This window comes from Musa acuminata, chromosome BXJ1-4 (genome assembly GCF_036884655.1).
Source record: "Musa acuminata AAA Group cultivar baxijiao chromosome BXJ1-4, Cavendish_Baxijiao_AAA, whole genome shotgun sequence".
In the NCBI taxonomy this organism is placed as follows: domain Eukaryota; kingdom Viridiplantae; phylum Streptophyta; class Magnoliopsida; order Zingiberales; family Musaceae; genus Musa; species Musa acuminata.
This window is the reverse complement of record NC_088330.1, coordinates 35990198-36017045: the sequence shown is the minus strand read 5'-3', so window position 1 is coordinate 36017045 and position 26848 is coordinate 35990198. Positions and strand designations below refer to the sequence as shown.

At 39.2% G+C, this 26848-nt stretch overlaps 4 protein-coding genes and 1 long non-coding RNA gene across 9 annotated transcripts; 3 read left to right on the top strand and 2 right to left on the bottom strand.

Moving 5' to 3' along the window:
• Positions 1–3341: 3341 nt before the first annotated feature.
• On the top strand, positions 3342–8344 carry LOC135660334 (homeobox protein knotted-1-like 13). 2 transcript variants are annotated; one of them, XM_065176364.1, is made up of 6 exons: positions 3342–4169; positions 5740–5860; positions 7090–7286; positions 7360–7491; positions 7636–7772; positions 7878–8344. In XM_065176364.1, exons 1-6 carry the CDS (start codon positions 3453–3455, stop codon positions 7882–7884), a joined length of 1311 nt encoding a protein of 436 aa, XP_065032436.1. In that variant the 5' UTR covers positions 3342–3452; the 3' UTR covers positions 7885–8344. The 2 variants fall into 2 exon arrangements, with proteins under 2 accessions (XP_065032436.1, XP_065032441.1); XM_065176369.1 differs by having other exon boundaries at positions 3344–4169; positions 7849–8344.
• Positions 8345–8467: 123 nt separating this feature from the next.
• Positions 8468–9901, top strand: LOC135660340 (uncharacterized). The gene is made up of 2 exons (XM_065176378.1): positions 8468–9070; positions 9153–9901. The coding sequence occupies exons 1-2, from the start codon at positions 8747–8749 to the stop codon at positions 9708–9710; spliced, it is 882 nt and encodes a 293-aa protein (XP_065032450.1). The 5' UTR covers positions 8468–8746; the 3' UTR covers positions 9711–9901.
• A 14-nt stretch (positions 9902–9915) lies between these two features.
• Positions 9916–11822, bottom strand: LOC135660356 (small ribosomal subunit protein uS17-like). Of its 2 annotated transcripts, none has more exons than XM_065176379.1 (6): positions 11665–11822; positions 11146–11186; positions 10961–11067; positions 10418–10562; positions 10250–10339; positions 9916–10161 (listed from the first exon to the last, which is right to left on the bottom strand). In XM_065176379.1, exons 1-6 carry the CDS (start codon positions 11674–11676, stop codon positions 10068–10070), a joined length of 489 nt encoding a protein of 162 aa, XP_065032451.1. In that variant the 5' UTR covers positions 11677–11822; the 3' UTR covers positions 9916–10067. The 2 variants fall into 2 exon arrangements, with proteins under 2 accessions (XP_065032451.1, XP_065032452.1); XM_065176380.1 differs by having other exon boundaries at positions 10961–11061.
• A 3055-nt stretch (positions 11823–14877) lies between these two features.
• LOC103983192 (protein PHOX1) lies at positions 14878–21302 on the bottom strand. Its single transcript, XM_009400387.3, has 3 exons — positions 18723–21302; positions 17861–18097; positions 14878–15276 (listed from the first exon to the last, which is right to left on the bottom strand). The coding sequence occupies exons 1-2, from the start codon at positions 20584–20586 to the stop codon at positions 17949–17951; spliced, it is 2013 nt and encodes a 670-aa protein (XP_009398662.2). The 5' UTR covers positions 20587–21302; the 3' UTR covers positions 14878–15276; positions 17861–17948.
• Positions 21303–21973: 671 nt separating this feature from the next.
• On the top strand, positions 21974–25457 carry LOC135660303 (uncharacterized). Of its 3 annotated transcripts, none has more exons than XR_010506552.1 (3): positions 21974–22129; positions 24870–25122; positions 25218–25457. It is a non-coding gene; the product is annotated as an uncharacterized LOC135660303 (long non-coding RNA). The 3 variants fall into 3 exon arrangements; XR_010506546.1 differs by having other exon boundaries at positions 21976–24382; XR_010506540.1 differs by having other exon boundaries at positions 21984–22143.
• Positions 25458–26848: the final 1391 nt, after the last annotated feature.

Below are 26848 nucleotides of genomic sequence, written 5' to 3'. Positions count from 1 at the left end.
CCTACCAACAAGTGTCGATAAGAATGTTGATAGTTTAATTGGGGGAGAATGTAATGAATGATTATCGTGCACCTACAATACATTCGTTAACAGATCGTTCATCGCTTTTGTTTGTTTATACATATGTTTTAATAATGTATTTTATCTTGTTTTTGTGTGTTTTGCTTAAACACTATAAGCAGAAATAATTTATAAGGTTGCAAAGTGGCCACTCACTAGAATGGATAAAACTATCTCAAAATGACCTAATTTTCACGTGTCATAAATTGCTTTCTATAAGCTACAATGTGAAGTAAAATATCAACCATCTCAGTACCTTAGAACCCCTAGGATAGCACTTAGCTGGATGAGGGTTTGGGGTAATGTTGGGTATTGATTGAATTCACAAGTTCACATATTAAGTTTACGGGAACTTGCTAGCGTGTCTGACACCCAGTGAGCAATCGTTTGCAGATTTATAATTATTCGTTTGCCTTCTAAAATTCTTATTTTTTTCTCTCTCTTTCCTCTGTTGCACACCGAGCATTTACCGAATTACTTATAAATTTGTTCTCTTCATAAAACATCGGGACTTATTTATTGCTCACTTTCAAACTTTACAAATCCTTCAAGAGAGGTCATAACTAGGTTGACTCTTTCTGATTGAATAACATAAAGATATCTCACAACTTAAACCATTGTAACTAAATTCGTGATAACGAGTCATGTGACACATGACTTGCTTTGAGATTAATATTTTTTTCTTCGTTGTAGTGATATCGTTTAAAACAAGCATCTCATAACCATGTTGTTTATAACAACCGCTTTATCACCATGATGGATAAAGATCTAACGTAGCGTGTGATATTGTTTAAGAGAAGTGTTTGTTTTGAGATTAGTGTTTTTCACTTTGGTTGCATTGATATCGTTTAAGTGAAGCTATTCACGGTCACTATATCACATAACAGCCATAATGATGCTTGCCCCTCTCTCTCTCTCTCTCAAACCAATGTGAAATGATAATGGAATCAGGTAATGCTCCTCCACCCAAACAACGTGGCAGCATTGACAACCACCTGAGCTCTGGGGACCACATTGGGACTAGAGCCCTTATGCAAATTAGTAGGGCCCACGTCGCCCATGTGGTCCTCACTTAACGGGGAGGTGGCCTTCGTTTTCGATCTGCTAAGGTAGCCACCGTTGTCGATTACGAATCATACCTCATATTACAATTTGGGCCATTTACTTCAACAAAAAAAAACTCCTTATTAATTGATTTATATTAGATTTTTTAGATTTATTTTATAATTTTACATTAAATAGGATGATTACATTATTCTTTTCTTTTTTCTATTTTACCCCTCCTCCTTGGTGATTCCTTTCTAGTCATCCCTCGTATTATTACTCATTTATAATCTTTCTTATAAGATGAGATGATGAGAAGAAGAGGAAGGTAAAAAGATTAACATAAACTAGTTCATTGATACGGTTTAGTGGATCAATTAAAAGTGAATCGATTTAAGGAATTAAAAAAATTAAAATATGAATCTAATATTAAGATTTATAAAAAAAATCCCTAATTAATTTTCCTATAGAGAGTCACTATCGTATAAAAACCAATTAATACGAGCTTTAGTAGGTAAATTGATTTTATAATATTTATTTCTTTGAAAAATATAAAATTATTTCTATTAATTAGTCACTATAGACATTAATTTTTTAGATAAAATAGAAAGTCTGAGTTGCATTCTTCATTCTACAAAATTTTATAATAAAATGTGCCTTAATTATTATAAAGTTTATGCTACAATGACCTAATTTTTACTATAGCTTACTATTTAAAACCCCTTTTTTATATTCATAAACTCTTAAGAATTAATAAAATAATATTTTACTATTTATAGTCCTACCAATTTTGATTTTATTATTTTTTTCTTTCTCACAACTTCCGCATCCTATCATCATCGACGCTTTATTAGTCAGTACTTTAATGTTGCTCCATATCATCTGACTCTATTCACCCCCCTTCATACTATCATCCAAGGAAGAGGAAGAGGAAAAAGAAGATGAGAAGGATAAAAAGAATATTTATGTTCATTTCGAAAAGAATAGTCTTAAATTATTAAAAAAAATTATAAATAGTATTATAAATAATAAAAAGGATCATAAATAGTAATCTTCTTTTTAGTTTTAAAATGAAACTATCATAATAATTATTATTAATCATGTGATAGAATATAAACTACAAACATATGAAATCTAAAGAACGTCGTGATGGTGATGAACATAAGAATTAGTGAATCACGATAGCATTTTAATCATCAGGATGTCTTTTCAACAACACTATTTTTAGTATTAAAAATAGAACTTTTTCACCTTTTTTTTTCCTATAGAAAACCAAGTTTGTTAGTGGAATAGAGTGAGTTAAAGTTAGAGATTCGAGATTGTAAAATCTTCAATTCCTTAAAAGAAATAAAGCATTTTACAGCTTGTATCCAGGCTTTCAACTTTTGTGGCTATTTGCATATCATTTTGCAATCAATAGATATGTATATATATATATATATATATATATATATATATATATATATATATATATAAGATTATGGTAGGATCAATTAATGCAACTCGTGCATTTTATAAATTAAATATATTTTTATCATATTAAATAATATATATGATGTTTACATGTGGACAAGAATAATGCATTAACCAATTTAATATTTTTTTATAATATTAAAATTATAATATTTATATCTAAAATATTAATACGATGATAATGATATAACACGCTTTATCTAATGAGTTTTGCAGCTTAGCCATTAAAAATTACTATCATGTTTGGATTTCTCTACTGTTAGACATTGCTTAATGTCTAAGTCAAACTTTTCCTTTCTAACTTCAGCTTTGTTTTTTATTTAGTTCTTGAATATTTAATTTAGGTTAAACCTAGAAAATTTCCTTGTAATGTTAATAAACCCACCCAACAGAAGGCGAATACTAATAATAATAATAATAATAATAATAATAATAATAATAATAAAGCAGTATTAAAAATCGCGTTGGAGCCGGCGGCGCAAAATACAAACTAAAGATACACGTCCAAGTGTCGCTCGTCCATTGGCTGGCTCCCGCGTGCCGGGTGGTCCTCCCACCTATTAGCGCCACGTGTTCAGCCGTGGTTAGTGCTCGCTGTAATAAATGCGAACCCCGCGGCGTTGAAGCGTGTTGTTGCTGCGAGCCGTCGACGTGGCTGATTATATACCGTCCGATAGGGCGGCGGATACAGCATCGACGGTTGATTTCGCGAATTATTGGAGAAGAGCGAGAGAGAGAGAGAGAGAGGATTGTCGTTTCAACGTCTGCGTGTCGCTTCGCTTCCCCTTCCTTTCGCTTCGCGATCTCTACCTATCGCCTTGCTTTGCTTCGTGGGGGAGCTTTAAGTTGGGGGGGAGGACACCGGCGGTGGGGCGATGGCGTTCCACAACCACCTCTCTCACGAGCTGACGCTGCCGCAGTACGCTGAAGAGCAGCTGGGTGGGGACAGCCCGACAGTGCTCATGACCACCGTTGGTCAGCTCGCCGCCTCTACATCTGGAGCCGCTACGGAGGCGAAGGACGGGAAAGACATCCCCCGTCTCATGGCCGAAGGAAGCGGACCCACGTGGCTCAACAGCGCAATTCTCCGGCGGCAGGGGCACCACTACGCCGACGGCAGCTTCCTCCACCTCCAGACCACGGTCGACTCCTCCTCGCCACCGGTCGCAGCCGGAGGAGGCGGAGGGGGGTTGGGGCATTGGTTTCCCCGCCCCCCGACCCTGCGGCGCAGCGGCAGCGAGGACGAGGCCCCGGTCTCGAGCGACTCCGTGATGGTCGCTGCTATCCCGGCGGGCGGGGAGTTCGTGGAGGCGGAGGCGTTGGCGCAGAGGACCGGCGGGGAGGCGGTTGCGGGGGAGGGGACGTGGCAGAGCGCGAGGTACAAGGCGGAGATATTGGCGCACCCGTTGTACGAGCAGCTGCTGTCGGCGCACGTCGCGTGCGTGAGGATCGCCACCCCCGTAGACCAGCTGCCGAGGATCGATGCGCAGCTCGCGCAATCGCAGCAAGTCGTGTCCAAGTACTCCGTGCTCGGCGGCGGCGGCAGCAGCGGTCAGATACTCGGCGACGGCAAGGAGCTCGATCGGTTCATGGTAAAACAGAGCAAGAAAAATCCAATCTTTCGCTCTTTTTCTCAATCCAAATGGTTCCTTCATTTCGAATCTGGCTTTTCTTGGATTCAAGAACCCTTTTTTCCCTGCGTTTCTGTGATTTATAGGCTTTCTTTCCTCGATTTGTGTATGATTTACTGGAAAAAAAAATTGATGTTCTTCGATTGGTTTCTTGAACGGGATTAGGGATGGGGAAGACCAGTGTTTCCGTTCTGTGTTGAGACTTGATTCGGATGAGGATTTGCTTATCGTGTTAAGGGAATTCCATAGCACTCTGTAGATTGAAGTCCCCAAATGAGTCTGTCTTTTCTCTTTTGGATCGTCTTCAGTAGCATGATTGAACTTCATACTTTGTCACTTCTCTTGCCAAACTTAGACTGAGAAAGATCTACTAAAACTTCAGAGACTAATCTTAGAAGGAAGAAACATGCTAAAACTTTTGGTGAAGAATGAAAAAGATCTGCTGAAATTTACACTTTATTCGAAAACATTCAAAGATGACTTCAGAGGCTAATTTCTTTCGACATCTGTTTCATTTCATGTAATAGGAGAGACATCATAAAGTCACAGATCTTCTTACAAGAGCAAGCTCATAAGTAGTTTGTCAAATAGCAAGAACCATTTTATTTTTTTCATTTCAGTTGAAGATTTTATCTCCTTTTTTCTTGACAATACTATGCTATTACTGCAACCAAACAATTGACTGAAACATCCTTCTATCATGGGAAAATTATTTCTTCCTTGATGTATTTGACATTAGAGTGTCTTACATGCATATTAATGTCAGATCTTTCAGCAAATTGCATATGTGCTTTACAGAATATATGAGAACTCATATTGAGAATCAACACTCGCATATATAAGTTCATTTCAAGGATCCTAATGTTGTAGACTGTATACTAACCTTCTTACCAAGTTGTTCAGATTATGTTTCAAAGCTTAAATCTATCTCAATCAATTTCAATCATGTCTAAAATCCTTCTTAAAGCTTTAATTTCCTTCATCCACTGCCCTCCCAACAGGAAGTTATAACATAGTGTTGCTTTCTTCAATAAATTCAATTTATGGCATGATTCTAGAATGATGTCTTTCCAAAAAGACAGTAATTGTACTTAAATTTCCAAAAAAGACAGAGCTCCTAACACTGAGAGGAAGATCTGTGATCACTTGTCTACTTCATATGCCCATTGTCACACCATATAAGCTCCATGAATAGATACTTGCATTTTATGCATTGCAAAGATTTGTCGCATTGAACCCAGATTTTACTAGGGCGAGATTAAGTGATATGCATGTAAGTTTGTTTCATGAATATGCTGAAAGTTATTAGACTGCATGATGCTGACAGATTGATAGCATAACAAATATCTATCTCCAACTATTTAACTGTATAATAATCACTTTTATTTTCTTCTTGCATCTTCAAGCATTCTTCACTTGAGAATTCACAAATTTTGAGATTTTCTTGTGGTTCATATGACATACTTTGGTTATTGTTGTTGTTATTTGAGTATAATTTTCTAATCTTCGAAACATTTAATGTTTTCGTCAGACACATTATGTCTTGCTACTTTGCTCCTTCAAAGAACAACTACAGCAGCATGTCCGTGTTCATGCCATGGAAGCAGTGATGGCTTGTTGGGAGCTTGAGCAAGCACTTCAAAGCCTAACAGGTTCCCTTCGCATTCTTGTTTTGAAAAACATTACATTTCTAGTGAAACAATTTATATTTACATGGATTAAAAGCTCAAACTCAATATACATGAAGGCAAATACTCTTTCTTGGAAAAATTCAGAGCAGCTTCTATATACTATAACAGTTATTCCTGAGATTTATATAACATTCACTAATAATAAAGAAGCTTCATTTTACAGCCGACAAGTACCATTTTTTTTGGCTCATGTTGGTTGGAACGTAGAAAACCAAACAGCGCAAGACAATATCGTGCCACCATGCTAGAAAAATGTTGGCATGTCCTCATGCCATAACATGGCAATCAATTACAAGTAAAATATAATTATTCTGTAATTAAAGTGTTCATGATTCTGCTGAGCTTATGCTAGTATTTGGTCTGAAATTTGGTAAGTTTTGACTGTTAGATTCTAATGTGATGATTAGTAAGCAATATAATTAGGCAGCCAAATAAGAGAACAAACAAATTATGATTGGATTTTTAGATTCTAGAATATCCAATGTATTTCAGATCATTGTTGTTGGGATTGGGATTGTTCCAAAAGAGAAAGCTTTATCCTGGATTGGCTTGTGAACTGAATTGTAGATGGCAGGACTTCTATAATACTATCTTAAATTTTGATTCTTTTTTAATATAAAACAACAATATCTGAGTTAGGAAAACAAGAAAACACACTTCTAAAGTCTAATAATCAAATGTTCTATTTTCATAAAACCAAAAGTACCTTCTTAAGCCCAAATCTAACATGTTCAATAAGCCAAGTACTTTACTTTGTTTTACCAAGATTTTTCAAATGAGTCAATATAATAACCTGTTGTTCCAAAAGCTTTAAAGATATTCTCATATGTAATGATTAACTTAGCTTCAAACCTATCGTCTTTAATTTAAACAATATATTTGAACTGGGACACAACATATTACTATAACAGAGCAGTATCAGTAATATCTTTAGAGAGCTCTTATGAAATGGCATCTTTGGCATCTCTATGACCAATCTAATTTATATGAAAACAACATAGTATTGCAAAATTTTGTAATAGATTATATCATATGATCATGCCAAAATTGCTATATTTTTTATAAGATTAAACTTGTGTGTCTGCTTGGAACATGGCTGCTCAATTTTATTCATTTAAAACTATCTAAAATGTTTCAATGGTTGAGTATCGATAAAGATCATGAGAGTTCAATTGTGCCAAATGCAACAGGTGTCTCTCCTGGTGAAGGTACAGGTGCAACTATGTCTGATGATGATGATGATGACCAGGTTGACAGTGAGACAAACCTGTTGGATGGAAGCTTGGATGTTCCAGACAGCATGGGATTTGGCCCTCTTGTACCAACCGACAGTGAGAGATCCTTGATGGAACGTGTTAGGCAGGAGCTGAAGCATGAGCTGAAACAGGTAAAATGTCTATCGATATTTGGCTCTTCAATAGTTCATGTATATGTCTGTTGATCAAATCTTTGACTTTTAGGGTTACAAGGAGAAGATTGTAGATGTCAGAGAAGAGATTCTGCGTAAGAGAAGAGCTGGAAAACTCCCTGGAGATAGCACTTGTACATTGAAGGCTTGGTGGCAGTCCCACTCTAAATGGCCATATCCAACAGTATGTTAGCTTGTCATTCATTCTCCTTCATCTTGTGAAGATAACTTCCATGACATTGTATCAGTTGTATCTTTCACTGTATTCTCCAATCTTGTCATATTCACGGCAGCCTTGTTTACCATATTCTCTTCTCTTGATTCACAGGAGGACGATAAAGCACAATTGGTGGAGGAAACGGGATTACAGCTAAAGCAGATCAATAACTGGTTCATCAACCAAAGAAAAAGGAATTGGCACACAAATCCATCATCATCAAGTTCTCTGAAAAGCAAGCGTAAAAGGTGTGTTATAAAAGGCTACTTGTGAAAAGTTTTTTGCCTAAACTTCGAATCAAAATGTGAGCTAAAAAATATGCAGGTGATCTCAATGTTGGCTGATTCATGTAGACAATGAGCCAGGAATGAAGAACACAAGAACAAGAGCACTATTTGCTGCTATGATGGTCATACTGAATCAAGTGAAGCAATCTGCAGCCACATATTGAAACTTAATATTATGTGCAGGGAAATCTAATTTTAGCAGCAGAGAAATTGGGTGTTAATTTTAGTCATCAAGCACTTGGAATGAACAACACAGTGGCTTTTACAGTTACAAAGGGGTGGCTGATATGGTTCAGCAGCAGCATTGGCAGATCTACTACTATTGGGTATATTGCTAAAAGTGTGTGACCTTCTTTACTTTGCTCAGAAATTGGTAGATTGAGATTTAGCTTACATATACATATATCATTTCATCAAGAAGAAACAGATGTGAATACAGAGTCTAATAAATGGTGGCAATGTAACTGCTAACCTTTGACTTGTGTGGTTGGGAGTAGCAAATTGTGATGAAGAGCATTTGTTTTGGTGGTGCATTTTTCATGGTTTGTCATTTTGTGAGCCCTTCTGCCATCAAAGATTCCTTGCTGTTTAGTTGGAACAGCAAGCTATGATTCTGGAAAGTTATATTGATTGTTGAATCCTTTTGCCACAAATGTATCTGTATGCATCCATGTGAGAACAGATTTTTCACTTCACCCCTTCTTCTTTTCTCATATTCTCTAAAGGGGGCATTTACTCATTCCAAACTCTAAGACACGTCACCCCCCAACGGCTAGGTTTCTTCGGTTCTACCGTTGTGCAGAAACGTTTCAAAGCTCGTCTTCTTCCACGGCTTAAATCTCTTCCCCACGCTCGAGAAACAACCACTGAACCCTAATACAACTCCTACATTCTGTAAGACTTGTTGCAAGGAGAGGAAGAAGAAGACGACGACGATGGCGTACGGCTACACTCCCACCTACTACTCTTCCTTCCAGGACACCATCACCTCCCTGTGCAAATCGATCCTGCCCTTCAGCCTCAGGAGCCGGCGGCCGCCGCTGCCCGACCAGAAGCTCGCGGAGCGCCACTCCGACAGCCTCAAGTGGCAACAGGAGTCTTTCCACCGGATCCTTCACCTCATGGGCCTCCGGAAAGAGGGCATCGTGCCCGAGAGCGACGTGGTCGCTTTCCGAACCCACATTCTCGACACCCTCATCGCCGCCCCCAAGGACCAGGAGCCAGCCGGCGTCATCCGCGACAAGCTACTCTTCTTACAGGTCTTCCGGACTCAGAAACGCTGCTCATTCTTCTTCAGCTTTCATCGCGAAAACGCTTGAATTTTTCTCTCGTCCATCGTAGGAATTGTACTATGCTAAGTGCATCTCGGCGGAGGAGTACCATTCGTCGAAGAGGCCTCTGCTGCAGAGGCTGGCCGTGCAAGGCGTCGAGCTCGATTGCCGCGACGTGATCATTAGGTGCCCGACGATGAGCACGGAAGAGGAGTGGTCAGATATAGAGCTCGGGGACAAAGCGCCCTCCACGGTCGCGGAGAAGGCGAAGAACCAAACTCCGATCAAAGCCTTCATCGGCAATGCAGCTTCATGGACAGGTAAAGGGAAGAAGGACGGCTCTTGCAAGGCGATGAAGGGGCCTTTAGGCTCCGTGGACGTGAATGTGATGGATCCACGGAGGCCTTGGATGGAAAACCAACACAGTGGCAAGAGTTCGATACAGATGCCGGAAGGTTCGCCACTGATACCCATCAAGTCTGACAAAGGGAAGAGGAAGATGTTCCAAGATCTGTTTCGGAAGGGAAACACAGATGAGAGTGAAAACAGGGAGCCACTGCTCGCTGAACCCGAAGAAAGATCTATGAAATCTACATGGGGTCTTGATGGGCTGAGGAAACGGAAGTAGGAATCGACGACGACCTACTTGACTCCAGGAAAAGATCGGATGAAATCTCATCCGATAGCTTTGGCTTTGCTTCAGATTTCATCACAACATGCTGTAGCAACAAGTGCATGTTGTAGATAATGTTCGGCTTGTAAATGATTAGATGAAGCCTCAAGTCTAAATAATAATGTAAGAAAAAAGGGACTTGAATCCAGTCGTTAGCACATTGTTGCACAATTTCGCAAGTAAACTTAATATAGAGAAATTATACACGAGTTCACGTCAATCAGAGATAAAAATGAATTAACTAAAACCACGTGAATTCCAAACACAGTCTAACACAAAATTGGAGATAAATTAGAGCATTTCAAGTAAGATTCAAACTGCAGCAAAGGCCTTCTTCCCACCTCCACTTGTTGATCCAGCTGGGATGACTTTTAGTACATTGAATCCAACAGTCTTTGCCAGTGGCCTGCAGATACCATGCAATTTTTCTTAGATCTTACTTCAATCAGTAATTCTGGCTCTACATAAAGGGAGAACAGAAAAAAAATGCTCACCTGCACTGACCAATGATAACATGGTCACCTTCCTTCACACGGAAGCAGGGTGATATGTGTGCAGGAATGTTCGAGTGTCTCTTTTCATACCTAAGGGAAGAACTTAGCATCTTCAATCCCTAAAACAAGCAATTAGAAATAAGAGCAGTGTGGCAGTTTCTTGCTTGCCTTTGATATTTCTTCACATAGTGAAGGTAGTTGCGGCGCACAATGATGGTTCTGTTCATTTTGGCACTGTGGCATGTGCCTGCTAGGATGCGACCTCGAATCGATACATTGCCAGTGAATGGGCACTTCTTATCGATGTAGGTTCCTGCAACAAACACACTTATGTTCATGTGGAGAAGATGAGTTTTTCGGTTTTCATGGAAGATCTTCCATAGCCTAAAGGCATTCTAAACCTAGGCAATGAATTATTAAAAATTTTGGTTATTTACTTTACAGGAACACATGTTTAAGCATGTAACCTACAATTTTGCCATGTCTATAGCGAATTCACAGTGAGGGTGGCTAACTGGTTAATCAATTTCGGTAGATCATCTAAGATAACCTTTTCTGGCACAACAATTGGCCTTTGCTATGATTCTTTTTGTACCCATTAATCTGTTAATATAATCTTCATTTTCGAGAAAAAAAAACATGTAACCAGCATCAAGGAAATGGACATGTTATGTCTGATGAACGAGGAAAGAGATGTGTTAGAGTCCAGACCTTCGATGGCTTCCCTGGGAGTCTTGAAGCCAAGACCAATACTCTTCCAGAATCTATTCCCACCTTTTCCAGGTCTCTTTCCCTTTCCAGATTTCTTTGAACTGCAACTTACAAACACACTTATACTAAATTTCACAGCATAAATTTCTTTCCGAACAATTAATACTTAAAATCCTTTCACTTACCACAGAAACACCTTCGGCTGCTTCAAGAACGCCTTCTCTGTCTACAAGAAGAACATACAAAAAGACTGTTAAAGCATGACCAATCCTAATAGACCAAAATTAGGGCACAGAATGCACTAAGAAACTATATGCAAAGATTCCCTTGGAAAATAACACCAAAAGTAGCCAACAGGCTAAGAGAGAGAAGAAATTACACAAACAAGATAGCCAATAGTATTGCAAGGTAAGACCAACGGGAAAACAAATCAACAACGTAGAAATAACATCTAATTAAGGCATTGATCGACGTAATTCAAGATAATACAGGTGATATTACTTGCAATTATGTAGACAGCAATAACGAAGATTTGAAAGAGTTGAAGCAAAATCCCAACGCAATAGTATGATCAACAGCATATCAAGGAAGAACAACCGATGAGCAAACACGAAACCAAAATACATCCACAGATCCCTCCGTGCGTCAATCAGACCACTCCAGATGATAGAGAAAAAGGCGGTAGAGTGGAGATGAAAACTAACCTGTTCCGCCATGATCGAACAAGCGACTAAGGAATGGACACCGCGGCGCCCGCGGCAAAGAGGGAGCGGAGGTACGGAGCTTCTCGGTCGCCTATCCAAACCCTAGCGCCGCGAAACGGAAGTGATGCGGTCCAGGTGACGCGGTCTCTTATATACAGAAGGGCTCCGGGGTTCATAATGTGCCAAGTTGGGCTCGTTGATTAACGAGAACGGCTCAATATATGGGCTCTGACATATTATGGGCCGGATCGGGCTCAATCATATCTGATGGAAGATCCGCATCCATTAAACCTTGGGTTGGTTATGTGCCCCCCACAGCTTCGACGGTTGAGTTAGGCAACACATCGAGCAGATCTCACAAAGCACGAATCTCAAGGACAAGTGCCAAGAATCGACGAAGTTGTGGAAGAAGGAGGTCGCGTGCCCCCCACAGCACACAGCTTCAGTAGAAGGCAGTCGATGAGCGCAGGAAACGGTGGGCTCGGAGACACGCAGCTCTTTCTCATGGTTTGGAAACCCTTCCAAGGAAAGCCATCTCATTGCCGTCAACAAATGGCTTTGAATGATGACCAGCAGCCCACAAAGCTTCGTTAGTCTAATATCTTCTGTTGATGTCTCACCACCATTTCTACGTCATGGAGGTAATACCACCAAGAAGACAATAGCAGAAACAGAGAGCTTCAGACCTACTTTCCTTTCCATCCATGGAGTACTGCACTGGTTCGCCTTCATGCAAGCCCTGCAAAGCTCCTCGGACCTGTCTGTGCTCGCCGACGACGCACCCGGGGTCGTTCCGGTGCAAGCTACATCGGAGCGCAGGGCGGAATTCCGGCAAGTCTGCGGCACAGTCGACGGGCTCGGTGGAACCGAAAGGAGGGCCGGCGAGGGCGAGGTCCATGAAAGCTGTCCTCGTGCAGATCGTTAGGCCATCAAGCCATGGCCTGTGCCGGAGGAGGGACTTCCGCCCCAAGCCTTCAAGGTTCTCTTTGATGAGTGGCAATGACCAGCAGCTGGCAGTGGATTGATTCAGTGGAAAATGTTGATGGAGATATATGCTGATAGACTCATGTGGTTGAAGTTTTTGGGTATCGATTAGTGAGCACTGTTTCTGGATTTGAAGTTGATAGTGGGGGAATGAGGGATAAGACAAGTATGCGTGGCCAAGAAACCCAACCCATGTCTTGATGATTAGGGTTCTTGGAGCTGTATATTTGATCCAGGAGATGCTGCAGCTGATTGAGAGTTTCGATGGTCTGGTACTGAAACTTCTTCAGTTCTTTCTTCATCCTCTAAACTTTTCTCGATCTCCAGTTTGAACTTTGGTATTGGTATTGCTTGTGAGCATCTGCTCATGTTGCAGAAAGAGAAACCATGACATAGTTTTGGTTTGCGGAGGAAATTGATTTTCATGATAATAAGCATGTTTTATCTTTTTTGTCCGAATGCATTAAAGTGTTAAATTTCATTTTCGAATCTTCTTGATCCGATTTTCTCGATACATTATTCACTTCCGGACTTAATAAACATATGTCATATTGAGTTTTGGATTCACATCATTGATTTTTTTAATATGTAATCAACTAGCAAATGCATATTTCATAGACTTATCATGTAAAAAATATCTTTCGAGAAATGGATTTGACGATTCCTTCTTATATCTCTTGAGAAATAGTTTTACGTGTAAGGATTTGATTCACACACATATCTTGATTCTTGTAAAAATAAAGCGTGCTTTAATATCTTATCAATTTTAACTTCATTCGAGTAAGCTCACAAATAGCTTTCCTCCTTCGTGCAAAAAGATAATAACAAATAAAGAGGAAGAAGTAATGAAAGTCATCTCTATGTCATGTTTTCCTTGATATGTTTGTATAATTAGTGTCCTATCACTCATTATTGAAAAATGACATAAACCTAGTTAAAATTTGCTAATATCGTTCTCTTTTTTGTTGGTGACAAAGGGGGAGAAATATATGAATTGATACTACGAGTGTCGAATGAGAAATATATGAATTGATGCTATGAGTGCCATATTTGAATTTAATACTATATAAATTGATGCTATGAGTGTTATATTTGAATTTAATGCTATATAAATTAATGCTATGAGTGCCATATTTGAAGTTGAATTATGTTAAGGTATCAAAAGCTTGCATCGAAATATATGATAAATTGGTGATAGAATTACTAAGGCCTTCCATTCTTTGAAATCTTTCTCTTCCTTTTCAGGTGGCAAGTGGCATGAAAGATGATTTGAGGTTACCGTGTTGGATGTCAAAGTGAAACTGGAAATATACCGAGTTGATTTGGCCACTCTTTTCCATATAAGAGGACGAGGATGATGATGAGACTTGGTTCCTCATATCGTAATTCAATTCTCTGCATGTGACAGTACATTTCAAAGAAAAATAATTAAGAAATTAAAAGATGAGTGATTTACCTGAAATTTTTTTTTGGCTTTTTCGAAAGATATCTTTTATTTTTATATTTTAAATGATATTTTTATTTTTTACAATCTCGTAAATGCCCATCGCCTATGTAAAGTTCCATCTTCTTTTTTTCTTTTCTTGAGGGTATAAAATTGGAACTAATATTAAGAGCAAAGTAGAAGGCCTACACGGAGGATAGAGATATAGTAGTATGAAGATTGATGGTCAATATACGACAAAAAAAACTTTAAAGATAAATTGAAATAAAAATTTAATGGGTGATAACAAAGATAAATTAAAATAAAGGTTTAATGGGTGATAACAAGAACAACAAGAGAGGATGGGGTTAATAAGGACGATGATTGAAGACAATAAAGACGATGATGAGAGCCTCACGGTAAATGAAATTGATAAATGAGAACGAGAGGCATCTACAATATCATAGTAGTAAGAACATCACTTGAAAAAAAAATGAATACATAAGTACCTTTTAAGGAATTTCTTCGAAATCACCCTTAAAAGATTTTAATTTTTTCTATATAAAAACATGGAGAGCGAGAGATTTTTTTTTTCTGTGTAATCCTTTATGTAAAGTGGCCATCATGTAACAAGACATAGCACACACAAGAACGAGTATAATACTGCCACAACAAGCTCAAAGCTACCAACAAAGCTATAGCTCATATCAAACTTCCACAAGTCTCTCATTCAAATCTTTGTAGCCCAGATAGTAACGATGTTTCTCACAAATATTTCCAGGCCTGCATTTGTCAAGACGACCATATGCAACAAATTGCCAAAGTAATTTAATATATTCTGAACTTCTAATAAGAGTAACCTGTATGTTCAAATACGTAGCAAGTTAAGCATTCTTATGAAGAACAAACCTTCAGAACAAATGACCATTACCATGTATTATCCTAGGAGAAAATTCAAAAATACATAAAAAATCAAACTTCTTCAGCCAATATGAAGAGGGCTGGACGACGGCCATGTCGGACTCCAACTTGAAATAAGTTTATGCTACACCACCAAGTACCAAGTAATCACATATAGCACTAGGCTTCCAACCTGGTGCATGAAAAGGAAAATAAAGAATTCTGCTGTGTGACTCCGAATCGACAAACTCTTCTCCACAAGAGCAAGCGAACAATTGAATATATAATCCCATGAACAAGGACCCCTGCAATGGCAGCAAAAAGTTCTGTTAGATGGGGTTAAATTCTTGGAGCAATGTTATCATTTGCCCTAGATGGAAAGTTTTTAATAGTAATAGCCTGATTTCTAGTTATGGAGCTAGCAATATTGCTCCAACAGAAGAGACCACTCAAGTTGGTGTTAAGCATTAGCAGTAAAAAATACCTTTGCAGATATCATAATGCTAGGCTAATAGAAAAGTCGGAATTTGTCAACATCTTGTTCTTTACTAAAGGAGTTTTATGTTAGTTCCTACTAAAGCATGATACACCACCTATCGAAAAGTTTCCTGAAATCCATCTAGAATTTATCCCGTCACCACCACCTAGGATAATAGTGCAATATACAGACTGGATGTTGCCACAAACACAGCAGCCACAAGAGGATGACATCCTATATGAAAGCAAGTTCAGAAGATAAGCTCCTATTGATACAGGTGCTTAAGATTCCAAACCACTGATTCTATATGAGCTGATATGTTAATGAACTTACAAGTCTCTATAGTTCACATGCAGTTCAGGTGGTGGTTGTTAAACCAAGATGAAGTTTTGGATTATTTCCACTCTAATGTGTGCAATTAGTAGAAGATTGTCATCTTGCGAGATGATTGACTCACAAAAGCTACTATAACGCAAATAATTCATTAACAGCAGAGACAAGGGCTAAAATAATTCAAAATTAATTGAAAATTGTAGTTTTAACTTTTAACTTTCATGTACACATCTTTTAGAAATCTAATTTTAGTAGTAAAATGAGGACTGACAAACTGAGAGATCATGGATGCAATACCATGGATTGCCACCCATTCAGGTTGGTAACTACCCATATGACCTAGAACTGGGACATAAACAGCTCAGTTCTAACTGGTAAATAGCCCCTGCCATTGATTTTTTTTTTCTCCAGTTTGAACAAAACACCAGAGTGGATAAAACCAATTGAGGCCCTCAATAAAGATTGAAATCTTAGGCATCCTGCAAAATCTTTCTCCCAAGTTATTATTCACTGTCACCCCTCTTTCACCTTCCACCCCTTGACACTATCATCCAAGCTGGCCATCATACCAGAGCAAAGGGAGAGAGGTTCCATGCTTTTACATTGCAAAGGAGCAATCTTATCAGGACACCAAGGCCTGTTGTCTCCTCAATTTGTATATCATAAGGATTCATATTGAACAGTACAAAATACCAAAAAGCAAGTTTTCTTAGATGCACCATCAAGCATGTTGTTAACATCTAACATAGTTTCAGCATATTCTTCCAGATCAACTTGACACAAGAACCAATGACTCACAGGTGCATGCAAACACACATTTTTTCACTCATAAATTTAGATCTGAAACCATTTCGCAAGAACACCATTTTCATTTTTTTGCTAGACTATCACCAAATTGTTTGTGGATGAGGATATCACTTAAATTGGGATAAAAGCAAATTTTTTTCTAGATCCAATTTTATGTACCTTTTTTAACAAATTTTTGACCTAAACTGGAAGAACAACCCAAATCGAGCCAGTTAGACAACCACAGTGTTCTTGCTGCGGCAGTACATACTAGTAGTAAAATTGGTAGGATAGGAGAAATTTCATCTCTGATCAACTAAATGTGTTTTACCACTAAAAAAAAGCATCTATGGTTCTCAGCTTCTAATTCCTTGATCCAATACGTCCATGTTTTGTCCTCCAATTTTCTATCATTTCAGAATACAAAACCATTCTGAGCAAGACATCAAGTGATTATGTTACATACTCAATTTCTGAAATGAATTGTCCTAGTTTCAGACTTAATAGCAGATGGGTGATTACAAAAACAGCAGATGACTTTAATAAATCTATGAACTCAAGTTCAGCAGCTAAGGTTGATCCTTGCTGGACCCACTTGTATTGTTGAACCAGCATTACAGTCCAGATACAAGATAGGGTATGCCACTTTTGGCATCAAAATGTGCTTTCTGTACATGGCATAATCACACAGTTGCACGACTTCTTTTCCCCAGTCCACTGTGTTCAAATGCATTTCAATGCTTTGCATTTGAATACAACTCTCTAGGGGCATTTCTTGCTTTCAAGTGTTGACTCAGAAAAACAGAATAACAAGCTTCATGGAATCACATTTTTCTAAACAATGGCTTAACCGACTTGACCAAAATGACAATTTCAGTTAGTAGTGACTCTATACAAGAGATTCAAATGTATTTGCAATCAAACATTTCTACTAATTCATTCATGAATCATTTATTTGGAAAAACCTGGAAGAAAAAAGATGAGAATTGTGAAATCATAAAACTAAAGCAAATATTGTGAACTAAGAAGAAAGAAAAAAAAAAGGTAACTTCAAGAGGGAATGATGTTAATATAGTTCCAAAAAATTTTAGTACTGGCAATTCTAGCGAAGAAAATAATAGAACGCTTTGCATAAAATTAGAACTACAAGACTAGAAAACAAGTCCTATAATCAGTAAGTAAGTTACAGCTAATTTAGGTTAATAATATCTTAACAACAGAATCTATGCAGTGCTAGCAATTTTAGAGATGAAAAAAGAATTTAATCATCCATGATTAGAAGAAAAAACTACCTATCTGAAATATAAAGACAGCAGAATCTATGTTTTGATGTTCCCAACAATACCCACTAATACTGTGTTGCTGAAATAAATTTATAAATCATATATGTTCCAGTATATAATGCAGCTTTGGGACTCTCCGCCGAAATAAAGGCTCAAGTCTGAATGATGGAACACCACTTATCCACTTTTTTGCATCATACATCTCATTCCATGCCTGAACTATCTCATCAATCTTGAAGCCTAATCCTGCAAATAAAAGAAAAGCAATTAAGAATTTGAATTGCAGGATCATTTCCAGGCCAGCTGGAGTCAAGAGGATGCTCAAAGTTTAATGATACATAATAGATCACTGATTAGGTAGGTGCATATTTAACAACATTAACAGAGGTGAGGTATTTGGGTGTCAAGGTGATTGTTGAACCACTTGTAGAGTTCCTCCTAAGGCCTTTATGTGCCCACAAAGAACACGGTTAGGAATATGAAATAAACAATTAGATGAAATTTAATTTTAAAATGAAATAACCTTATCAATAGGCCATGGATTGGAGAGAAATATGCGCAAGTGCCAAGAAATTTGTGTCCTAACAATCAATCTTCTGGTAACTATCTGCAAGCATCATGTACTTGGTATTTCCAAAATGAGGATAAAAACACATCTAAGGTTTACACAAATCAGTTTCAAGTATTTTGACACAAATTAATAAACCATGTTTGATGAATTTTTACACAAATCAGTCATATATAATATGTAAGATTTAAATAATTTTAGTTATATGAACTTCCAGACATTTGATCTCATATATTTTCTTCTAATCATAAATGAAAGGTGAAAAAAAAACAATTGCAGCCTTTATAGGACAAATATTAATACCTTCTTGGGCAGTTTCATTGGCACAGTGGTTTTTTATCATCACAGCAAGGTCAGTTGGAGAAGCCCCTGCCAGTTTGAATTTATCCACCGCCGCCATTAGGCACTCTTCCCACAGTGGAATACCTAATCTGAATTCCACAACAGATCTCTCATAAAGTATGGTTCCCCATAATATATTTATCTGAGATCTCATGTTAGAAGCAAGTTCTGCAGCTTCATCAGTCGAGAGCTCTATGAAGTAGTCTTCCAAACCCAGCTTTTGCAACAAGGTCTTTTCCTCATTGGGTTTGGAGAGTTCCTTTAACCGCTGCTCTTCTATTTCTTCCCACATCTCTGTTCCTCTTTCAATGTTATCCTCAGCTTGGTTGAATAGCTCCAGGACTTCCGATGAAGGCCATGTCTCCAAATCTGCCTCGCTTCCAATTGCATAATACCATGAAAGCTTTGCTTGCTCAAACTGTTGCAGTGCAAGTGCAAGAAGACCCTCATAGAAATTAGCCTTGAATTTCAAAGCTTCTTCGTAACTCTTTCCCGCTTTAACATACTCAGTCTGAGCCCACTCATATGCAGCTTTCACCTCTGCAAGCATAGATTCCTTCGTAGGATTTTCTGATAAGAACAGTCTCTTCCTTGCTCGAGACATATGCACATTTCCCCAATTAAAGAATGCCAGAGCTGCCATCTCCTGAAATTTATCCTCAGTGATTTCAAAAATTTCTTGTGCTTGTTCAGTTGTGACAGTTTCTTCCATTGCCTCTGAAAACAGTTTCATGCCTAACTCATGAAGGTTCAGATATTCATCAGAATTGAAACCAACGTGGCTCTTGAATAGCCGAGCAAATTGCACAATCCAGTCATCAATATAAACTGAAGAGACCTTGTCATTGTCATGTCTGATGCTCCCATTTTCAGATATGCTATTAGTTTCTCTGTCCAGCTTCCTCCCTAAAGAGCTGTTTTTTGCCTCTTCAAGCAAAGGTTCAAAATCAGGGTTAACTTCTACAATATAAAGCCTAACAGACCCCAGCGGGTCTGCAGATTCTTCCGCCCACCTCAGCTCTTCAGATGTAGTGATTGTCACCAAATCACCCTCTTTATCCTTGTATTTGATAAGGACAGCCTTCAGGTTTGGAAATTTATTGCCAACAATCTCCCTCAGCTGCAACATTGTACAATTAGCTGGTACCTGAGCCCATCTTATGTCCTCCCCGAAAACTAACTTCACGCTTTTCATAGGCTCTTCCTTAACTTCAACCTGTTTCTCCATGGGCTTATGGCTCCTCTTCTTCTTCTTCAGCTTCTCTTTCACTGTCGGAGGTTCTGGCAGTGGATAAAGAGCCTTATCATCTAAAACGGTGCCCTTTTTCTCCATTGTCTTTTTAACTCTTTCTGAAATTTCCAATGCTGTGAGGTTGTTTGGCTCCAAGCTCAGAACTAGGTCGACGTCTTTACAGGCCAAATCCAACCTATTCAAGGCTTCAAAACACTTGGCCCTTTTCAGTAGTGCCTTACTGTACTTGGGTGAGACCTTGAGAGCTAGATTACATTGATTAATTGCAAGGTGGTATTCCTCAGGGATCATCTGCATATAACAGGCTGCTGTATTGCTGTGGAGGTACGCAACATCAATGTGGTTCTTTGGAAGCAGCTTAATGGCCTTCTCGTACTTCAGCACTGCTCTCTCATACTCCCTCTTCTGGAACAACATGTTGCCCTCCTCTTTCAAATCACGAGCCATGTCCATGAAGATTGTCGTATCCTCATCAAAGACGTTTGGGCTGTGTTCGATGGATCTGCTGTTCTTTGAGTTCGCATCAGTATGTTTACCTCCTGAACTCTTCTTCTTAGCAGTCGGCTTACCCATTTCCAATTCTCGAGTATAATCAAGTCCTAAATCCTTTTCGGACCAAGGAAAATCACTTCTTCTCTTTGATTACTATTTGATTTGTATGAACGAAATACGATACAAAAGGGCAAACATAACAAAATGGGATCTGATTGTGTTGACGAGTTTTGTGTCGATCGCCCAAAGGAGCAAGGAAAGCCCTACACCGGGAACAAAAAGCCGCACCTTTCCCGTCTAATCCGCCAGAACTACCGAAAGATTCTCCACCCAAAAGGATTATATCAAATCGAACACGGGTTTCGCTCAGAATTCCTAACTGGGCAATAAAAACTCAATCTTGCATCCCAAGATCCAATCTTTACCAGCCACAAAGAATTCGGAGAAGACACAGAAAACTTATCTGATTTCCGGGTGAGAAATCTCGTCCCTCCTTCGGACCTCAAAAGAGTCGGAACCTTTCTGCACTCAGAAGAGTCGTCTTCTCCTTCCTCGAAGGAGACGGCACCAAATTGCTTTCCCAGGAGGAATCGAATGTCCCAAAGGCTTCACCGTCCCCAAGAGCACCAACGCCTCACGATCCAAATTGGCCGTATCCCGTTGCCACCACACGCGTCCCCATCATAGCCTCCACTTGGATTCTCGCACAGGGCCGGAGATGGGAGCCAAAACCAAGAGGACGCGACGCGAAAGATCAAGAAAAGATCAAACTTGTCGCGTGTAAGAGGAGGAGACCGTCCAAATTGGCGAGCCATCGTCTTGTCGGTGCGGTGGATTAAAATCCCAAATAGAAGCCTGTCCGCCACACGCTTGCCACCACGTCAACATAAGCGGGGCCCACGTTAGTCCCCCTGTTACCGACAGGTAGTTCAACGGGTAGAGGCACGGACGGGTGTAGGAGGAGTTCCCTGAACTCGAGTAGGTCCCTTACACTCCAAGAATTCTGCACGGTGGCGGAAAGAGGCGAAGGAGTGGAGGCGAAGGCAATGCGGTGTCTTCTCATTTCCCTTGTCATTAGCATCCATTAAGAAACCCAAATGAATTATTTATAATTATAATTAATATTAATTGATTTGAATAGACAATATGAAGTATTCTTAATTATTTTTATTATCAGAATGATTTTTTAAAAATTATAATGTAATTTAATTTATCATTTATTTTGAAGGATTATATATACACATCTCCGCTTCGGCTTTAACTTTCTTTAATCGGATTCCATACAATGCCTCTAACCTTGTAAACCGTCCCGGTCACCAACATCGTGAACAATCCACCGTTGGATTTAACAGATGTTCACATTCCATTACCATTGCAAAACAGAAATCTGAGTTAATCTGTACTAGATCTAATCCTCGTTTAAATTGTCCCTTCCGACCGCATCTATTCTTATCGTGCCCCTTCTCCCACTGTCTCCCACGGCTTGTAATGTACATCGTTTCCGTCGTCCTGCATATGGGCGGAGAGATAGGGTTTGGTTCGTCTTCCTTCCGATCGATCAACGCTTCGCCTTTTGCTTCGATCCGTTGGAGACGATCCGAAGAGCGACTCATGCTGGATCCAGGTACACCAGCAACGGTGAATCTCTCAAACCCCTGCTACATTTTGATCTCTTGAGAAGCCAATTATGGAACGGATTTTGAGGAGGAAGTATTTGTGCTGCATGTGCGTTTGCATTGTTTGATGTGAAAAAATATTAAGAATCAATCGATTGAATATTGTTGGGAGATGAATTTTAGGTCAGATATTTCTGCCATTGACAGACAGGTGGGTTATTGTTGGGAAACAAATAGGTAATCGGCTCTTGGGATAACGAAAATATAAATTCAAAGGTTAACATTTTATTTTTAGAACATTGGTTCATGTATGATATGCTTGGATAGCTTGCTACTGTTTTGCAGAGAAAATATGTTGAGAATATCCCCCTTTCAGACCAAATTTTCAAAGTGTCCTTTGGTACTTTTAGCATATGCATCGAACCGAACTTTAAAAAACGGCATAAACATCGAACCAGCAGATCTTTGATAATATGTAGCGCATATTTGGAGTACTACCTATAGGATTGATGAAATGGGTAGCTTAAAGTTGTGGTAAAAGAAAATGTCATAAGAAATTCATTGAGACCTCAAGGTGAAGAGTTAATTTTACAAATATTATAAAGTCAGGTACCTTTTGGTTGGATGTTGAGCCTGAATAATAGCCCAGTGGGTGGAGTAAAAAAATCAACTTTTACTTTGTATTGTTTCCTGAGTATGTCAACATAGATGTATGAGATTGATTGATAATAAAGTGAAATAGTGAAGAAAATCTTATTGAGTTTAGGAACAAAAGTATTATTCAGTGATGGTATTGATGGAAAGACTGTGAGTAGTATAGTGAGGACCGAACATTATGATTGAAGTGATTTACTTTGTTAAATTAGGCAACTAAGTTTCTTCAGCTTATCTTTCATATCCAGCATGGTTTTTCTGTTTCGTAATGGGTAAAGTGATGATAAATGCACGTGCCTTAACGATATAAAGATTTGAAAAGTTCATCAGTAATTTGCTAGAATAAGTTTTTAAGGAGATACGGATCTAAAATGTTTCACATGGTGTTTATTTTTGTGGGAAGCTTCAAGCTTGTACACTCTTTAAATTGCGTCTTGCTCTTTTCTGAGTCCAAGAATTTGACAACCAATGACCAATCACCAATTCTGATTTCAAGAGCTCAAGGCTGGTTTATCATAATAAAAAGAACATGCATATGAAGACTGGGTTGACAAATAGTTCAATAAGTATGACCTACAGCATGATTTAGAGTCCCACACATACATTGTTTTGTTTGACAAATGGTTCAATGACCTACAGAATATGATGCACTAACAACTATGGTCATACCATTTTTTTCTTCCTTTGCGGTTATCCTATAAATGTTGTTCCCATTTTAGTTGGTGCCAGTGATTGAAAGAGGCGCTCGGGCGCTCGCCTAGGCGCTCGGGCGAGGCGAGGCGAGGCGAGGCCCGAGCGCCTTGCTAATGTCCCAGGCGGCGCGCTTCAAACAGGCGCCGCCTGGGCGCTCGCCCGAGCCCAGGCGCTGGGCGCTTCGGGCGAGCGCCTAGGTAAACCAAGTGACCGAACTAGGATTTTAGGTCTGGTTCGGTCCTGGTTCGGTTGTTAGTTGGTTCAATCGAACCAACTAAACCGATATAACCCTTACCCAACCCTAACCCTAACCCAACCCTAACCCGCTGTCGTTGCCGCTCCCGATCTCGCTGCTCGTCGCTCCTGCTCCCGCTGCCGCTGCTCGCGCCTCCCGCGAGCCTTCCCTCTGCTCGTGACTCTCGCTGCTCGCGCCTCCCGCGAGCCCTCCAGCTGCTCGCGCCTCCCGCGAGCCTTCCCTCTGCTCGCGACTCCCTGCTCGCGCCTCCCGTGAGCCCTCCCAGCTGCTCGCGCCTCCCACGAGCCCTCCCGCTGCTCGCGACTCCCGCGAGCCCTCCCGTTGCTCGCGCCTCCCGCGAGCCTTCCCTCTGCTCGCGACTAGAATTTTTATTTAAAATAGCATATTTTTATTTAAAATTTTAAATATTTATATTTATTAATTATATTATATATTTTTATATTTTAGCGTCTCGCTTCGCTCGGGCGAGCGCCTGGATGAGCGCCTAGCGCCTCGGGCGTTTTTGGACCTTGGCGCCTTTTGGCGCCTAGCGCTTTTTAAATCACTGGTTGGTGCTGTTAACTCAGACAGTGAAGTCATGTACGGACGATGGCTTGCTTAGTATGTGGACAATCCTAAGAACTTGTGTGTCATCAGAATTCTGTACTTGGGGCTCTAGGTATGCTCATTCTCCTTTCTCTTTCATTCTTTTTCACGTACATTGATCTATTAGCTTAATATAGGTTTTCAAAGTCAATAAATTAGTCATTGTTTCTGATTTTAGATTGGTTAAAAAGCCACTATAGAACTTGCATCCAACTTTAGATTGAACACAACGCTCTGAGAAATATATTATGTCAACCCTTGTTCAACTTTTTGACATGTATACAAGAGTGTGTGTGGACCTTGCGATATATTTGGTGGTGAGCCTCCATTGCAGCAAGCAGCATGAAAACAAAAAACTGGATTATGATTGAGAAAAGCTTGATATTGATTATGATTGAGGCAACTAAAAAGTAGAAAACTAAAGCTAATTTATATTCTCAGTATTATTCTTATGGTTGATTTTCATGAAAACAGACTAGGGATTTAAATATGAACCGAGAGCTGTAAAGAATATTATGTTCCAGTAAGTTATTGATATTGATATTTCTTACATGGATTAGCTGTCAAGGAACGTGTTCCATCCTACACTGCTGGCTCAGCATCAACCTTGTTGAATCTGTAGAAACCATGTACCAAATTTTTATGCATGACTGTAATAGGTGCAGTCATACATGACTAGAAGCATGGTCCCATTTACTAGTCCATAGAGGCATGGATATCAAAGAGACCGGAGATGCTGATTTGTTCAAGCGTTATCTCCAAGACTATGTCAAAACAATCAGTGGCTGCCATCCCATCAGCATCTTCCTCCATGTAAGATGGGTTCCCTTGTTTTTGTTATCTAGTTTTTAGATCATTTTGCTTAAATCTGCTTGTATTATGTGCACCTTTTTTGATCCTTTTATCAGATGCTAAAAGTTTCCTAGACACGAGCAATCAAGCCAGGCCACAAGCATGCGGGAGCAGCTGAGCTATGCATCAGCAGCTGCATGGTAAAATAGTTGACATGAATTCAGAAATTGTTCGCCGATGTGTTACGGTATCTTTCCTATTGAAGCTATATGGTACATTCCTTGAAGCACAAACATTCAGCAGTGGCCGGACTTCCGATCCTCTTTATATAGCATTTCATGTGTCACGTTGAATCAGGTGCATCCTATTGCAAGCGTTCCAGGTAGTAAATTTACAGGTTATAATGCCGAAATAATCTTCAGTGATGACCTATACCGCTAGTAAACTTGAACAAGGTTCCAAGTTCACGCATGGCTTGGAATAGAACAGGTGTTTAAATAGGTGCTCGAGCACTCGCTTAGGTGCTTGAGTGAGGCGAGGCGAGGCCCGAGCAGCGTGCTTCAATGAAGCATCACCTAGACGCTCGCCTGAACCTAGGTGCCAGGCACCTTGGGCAAGCGCCCAATTGAAATCATGCAATCGTTCGGTTGAACAGTAGCTAATTAGTTCGATTGAACCAATTAAGCTATATAAAGTTATTTTACTTGTAAAAACCCACCCCTTGTCGATGAATGAATCCAAAGGTGTAGCTTTCGTGCATAGTTCTCCTTGTTGTCATTGCTTTTGTGTGCAACTTCTTCCACCATTGAGAGGGAGGATTGTAGCTTCTTTCGCTACTAATAGACACATCTGAAGCTTTCCTCATCATCGATGTTATTGTTGTTCGAAGCTTCCTCTGCTGCTACTGCTATTGTCGTATGTAGTTTTTTTCATTGTCGTCATCTAAAAATTCTTTCATCATTGTAGTCTCTTCTTCCTTTTCATCATTGATGACTCTTTTCTTCACTCTAATTACTGTTAACAATAGATCAAATATTATTAATGATTGTTAACTATTTTTATTATATAATAATTCATATTTAGATTTTTAACATTATTAATCTTTATTTATCAATTATATTATAACATGATTGATCGCTAAGATGTCTCTTTTGTAATTTAATGTATATCTTAGGAGGTGCTTAGGGGAATATGACATTTGTGCTGTCATTGACACGTCATCCCCACCTAGTTGATATCTGGTTGTACTTAATCTCCATTCGGTAGATACCTCGATCCTATTTGCCAACAAGGATATTAACTCGACTTCATGGGGTCCATTGACATTGTCTCGAGTTAATATGGTCAATCATGTAGTGTTGTTGATAGAAAATTGACTTGATATGTTGTTTGTATCCTCATGTTCGATGTATGATTTAATGGCAACATGATTGAAGATATGGCTTGTCCAAGTATGTCTTAATGTTTGTACTAACATAAACACCAAATATGTCTTAATGTAGTTTTTATATAACGTCAGACTAAATCCTCAATTCCCTGACACGAATCTTTTTTATGTATGTGCCGTACAACCAGAATCTGAGTTAATGTTGATCAATGGAATTGCTTAAATAATCTTCACTTTCTTATATCTTGAAAAGAATTGTGGTTACTGTGTCAACAATAAAAGTAAATGTCATTTTTGAAGAATTCTAGTTGCGTTTTCACATGAGTTGTGGAATATATCCGAGAGAACAAGAATTCTACA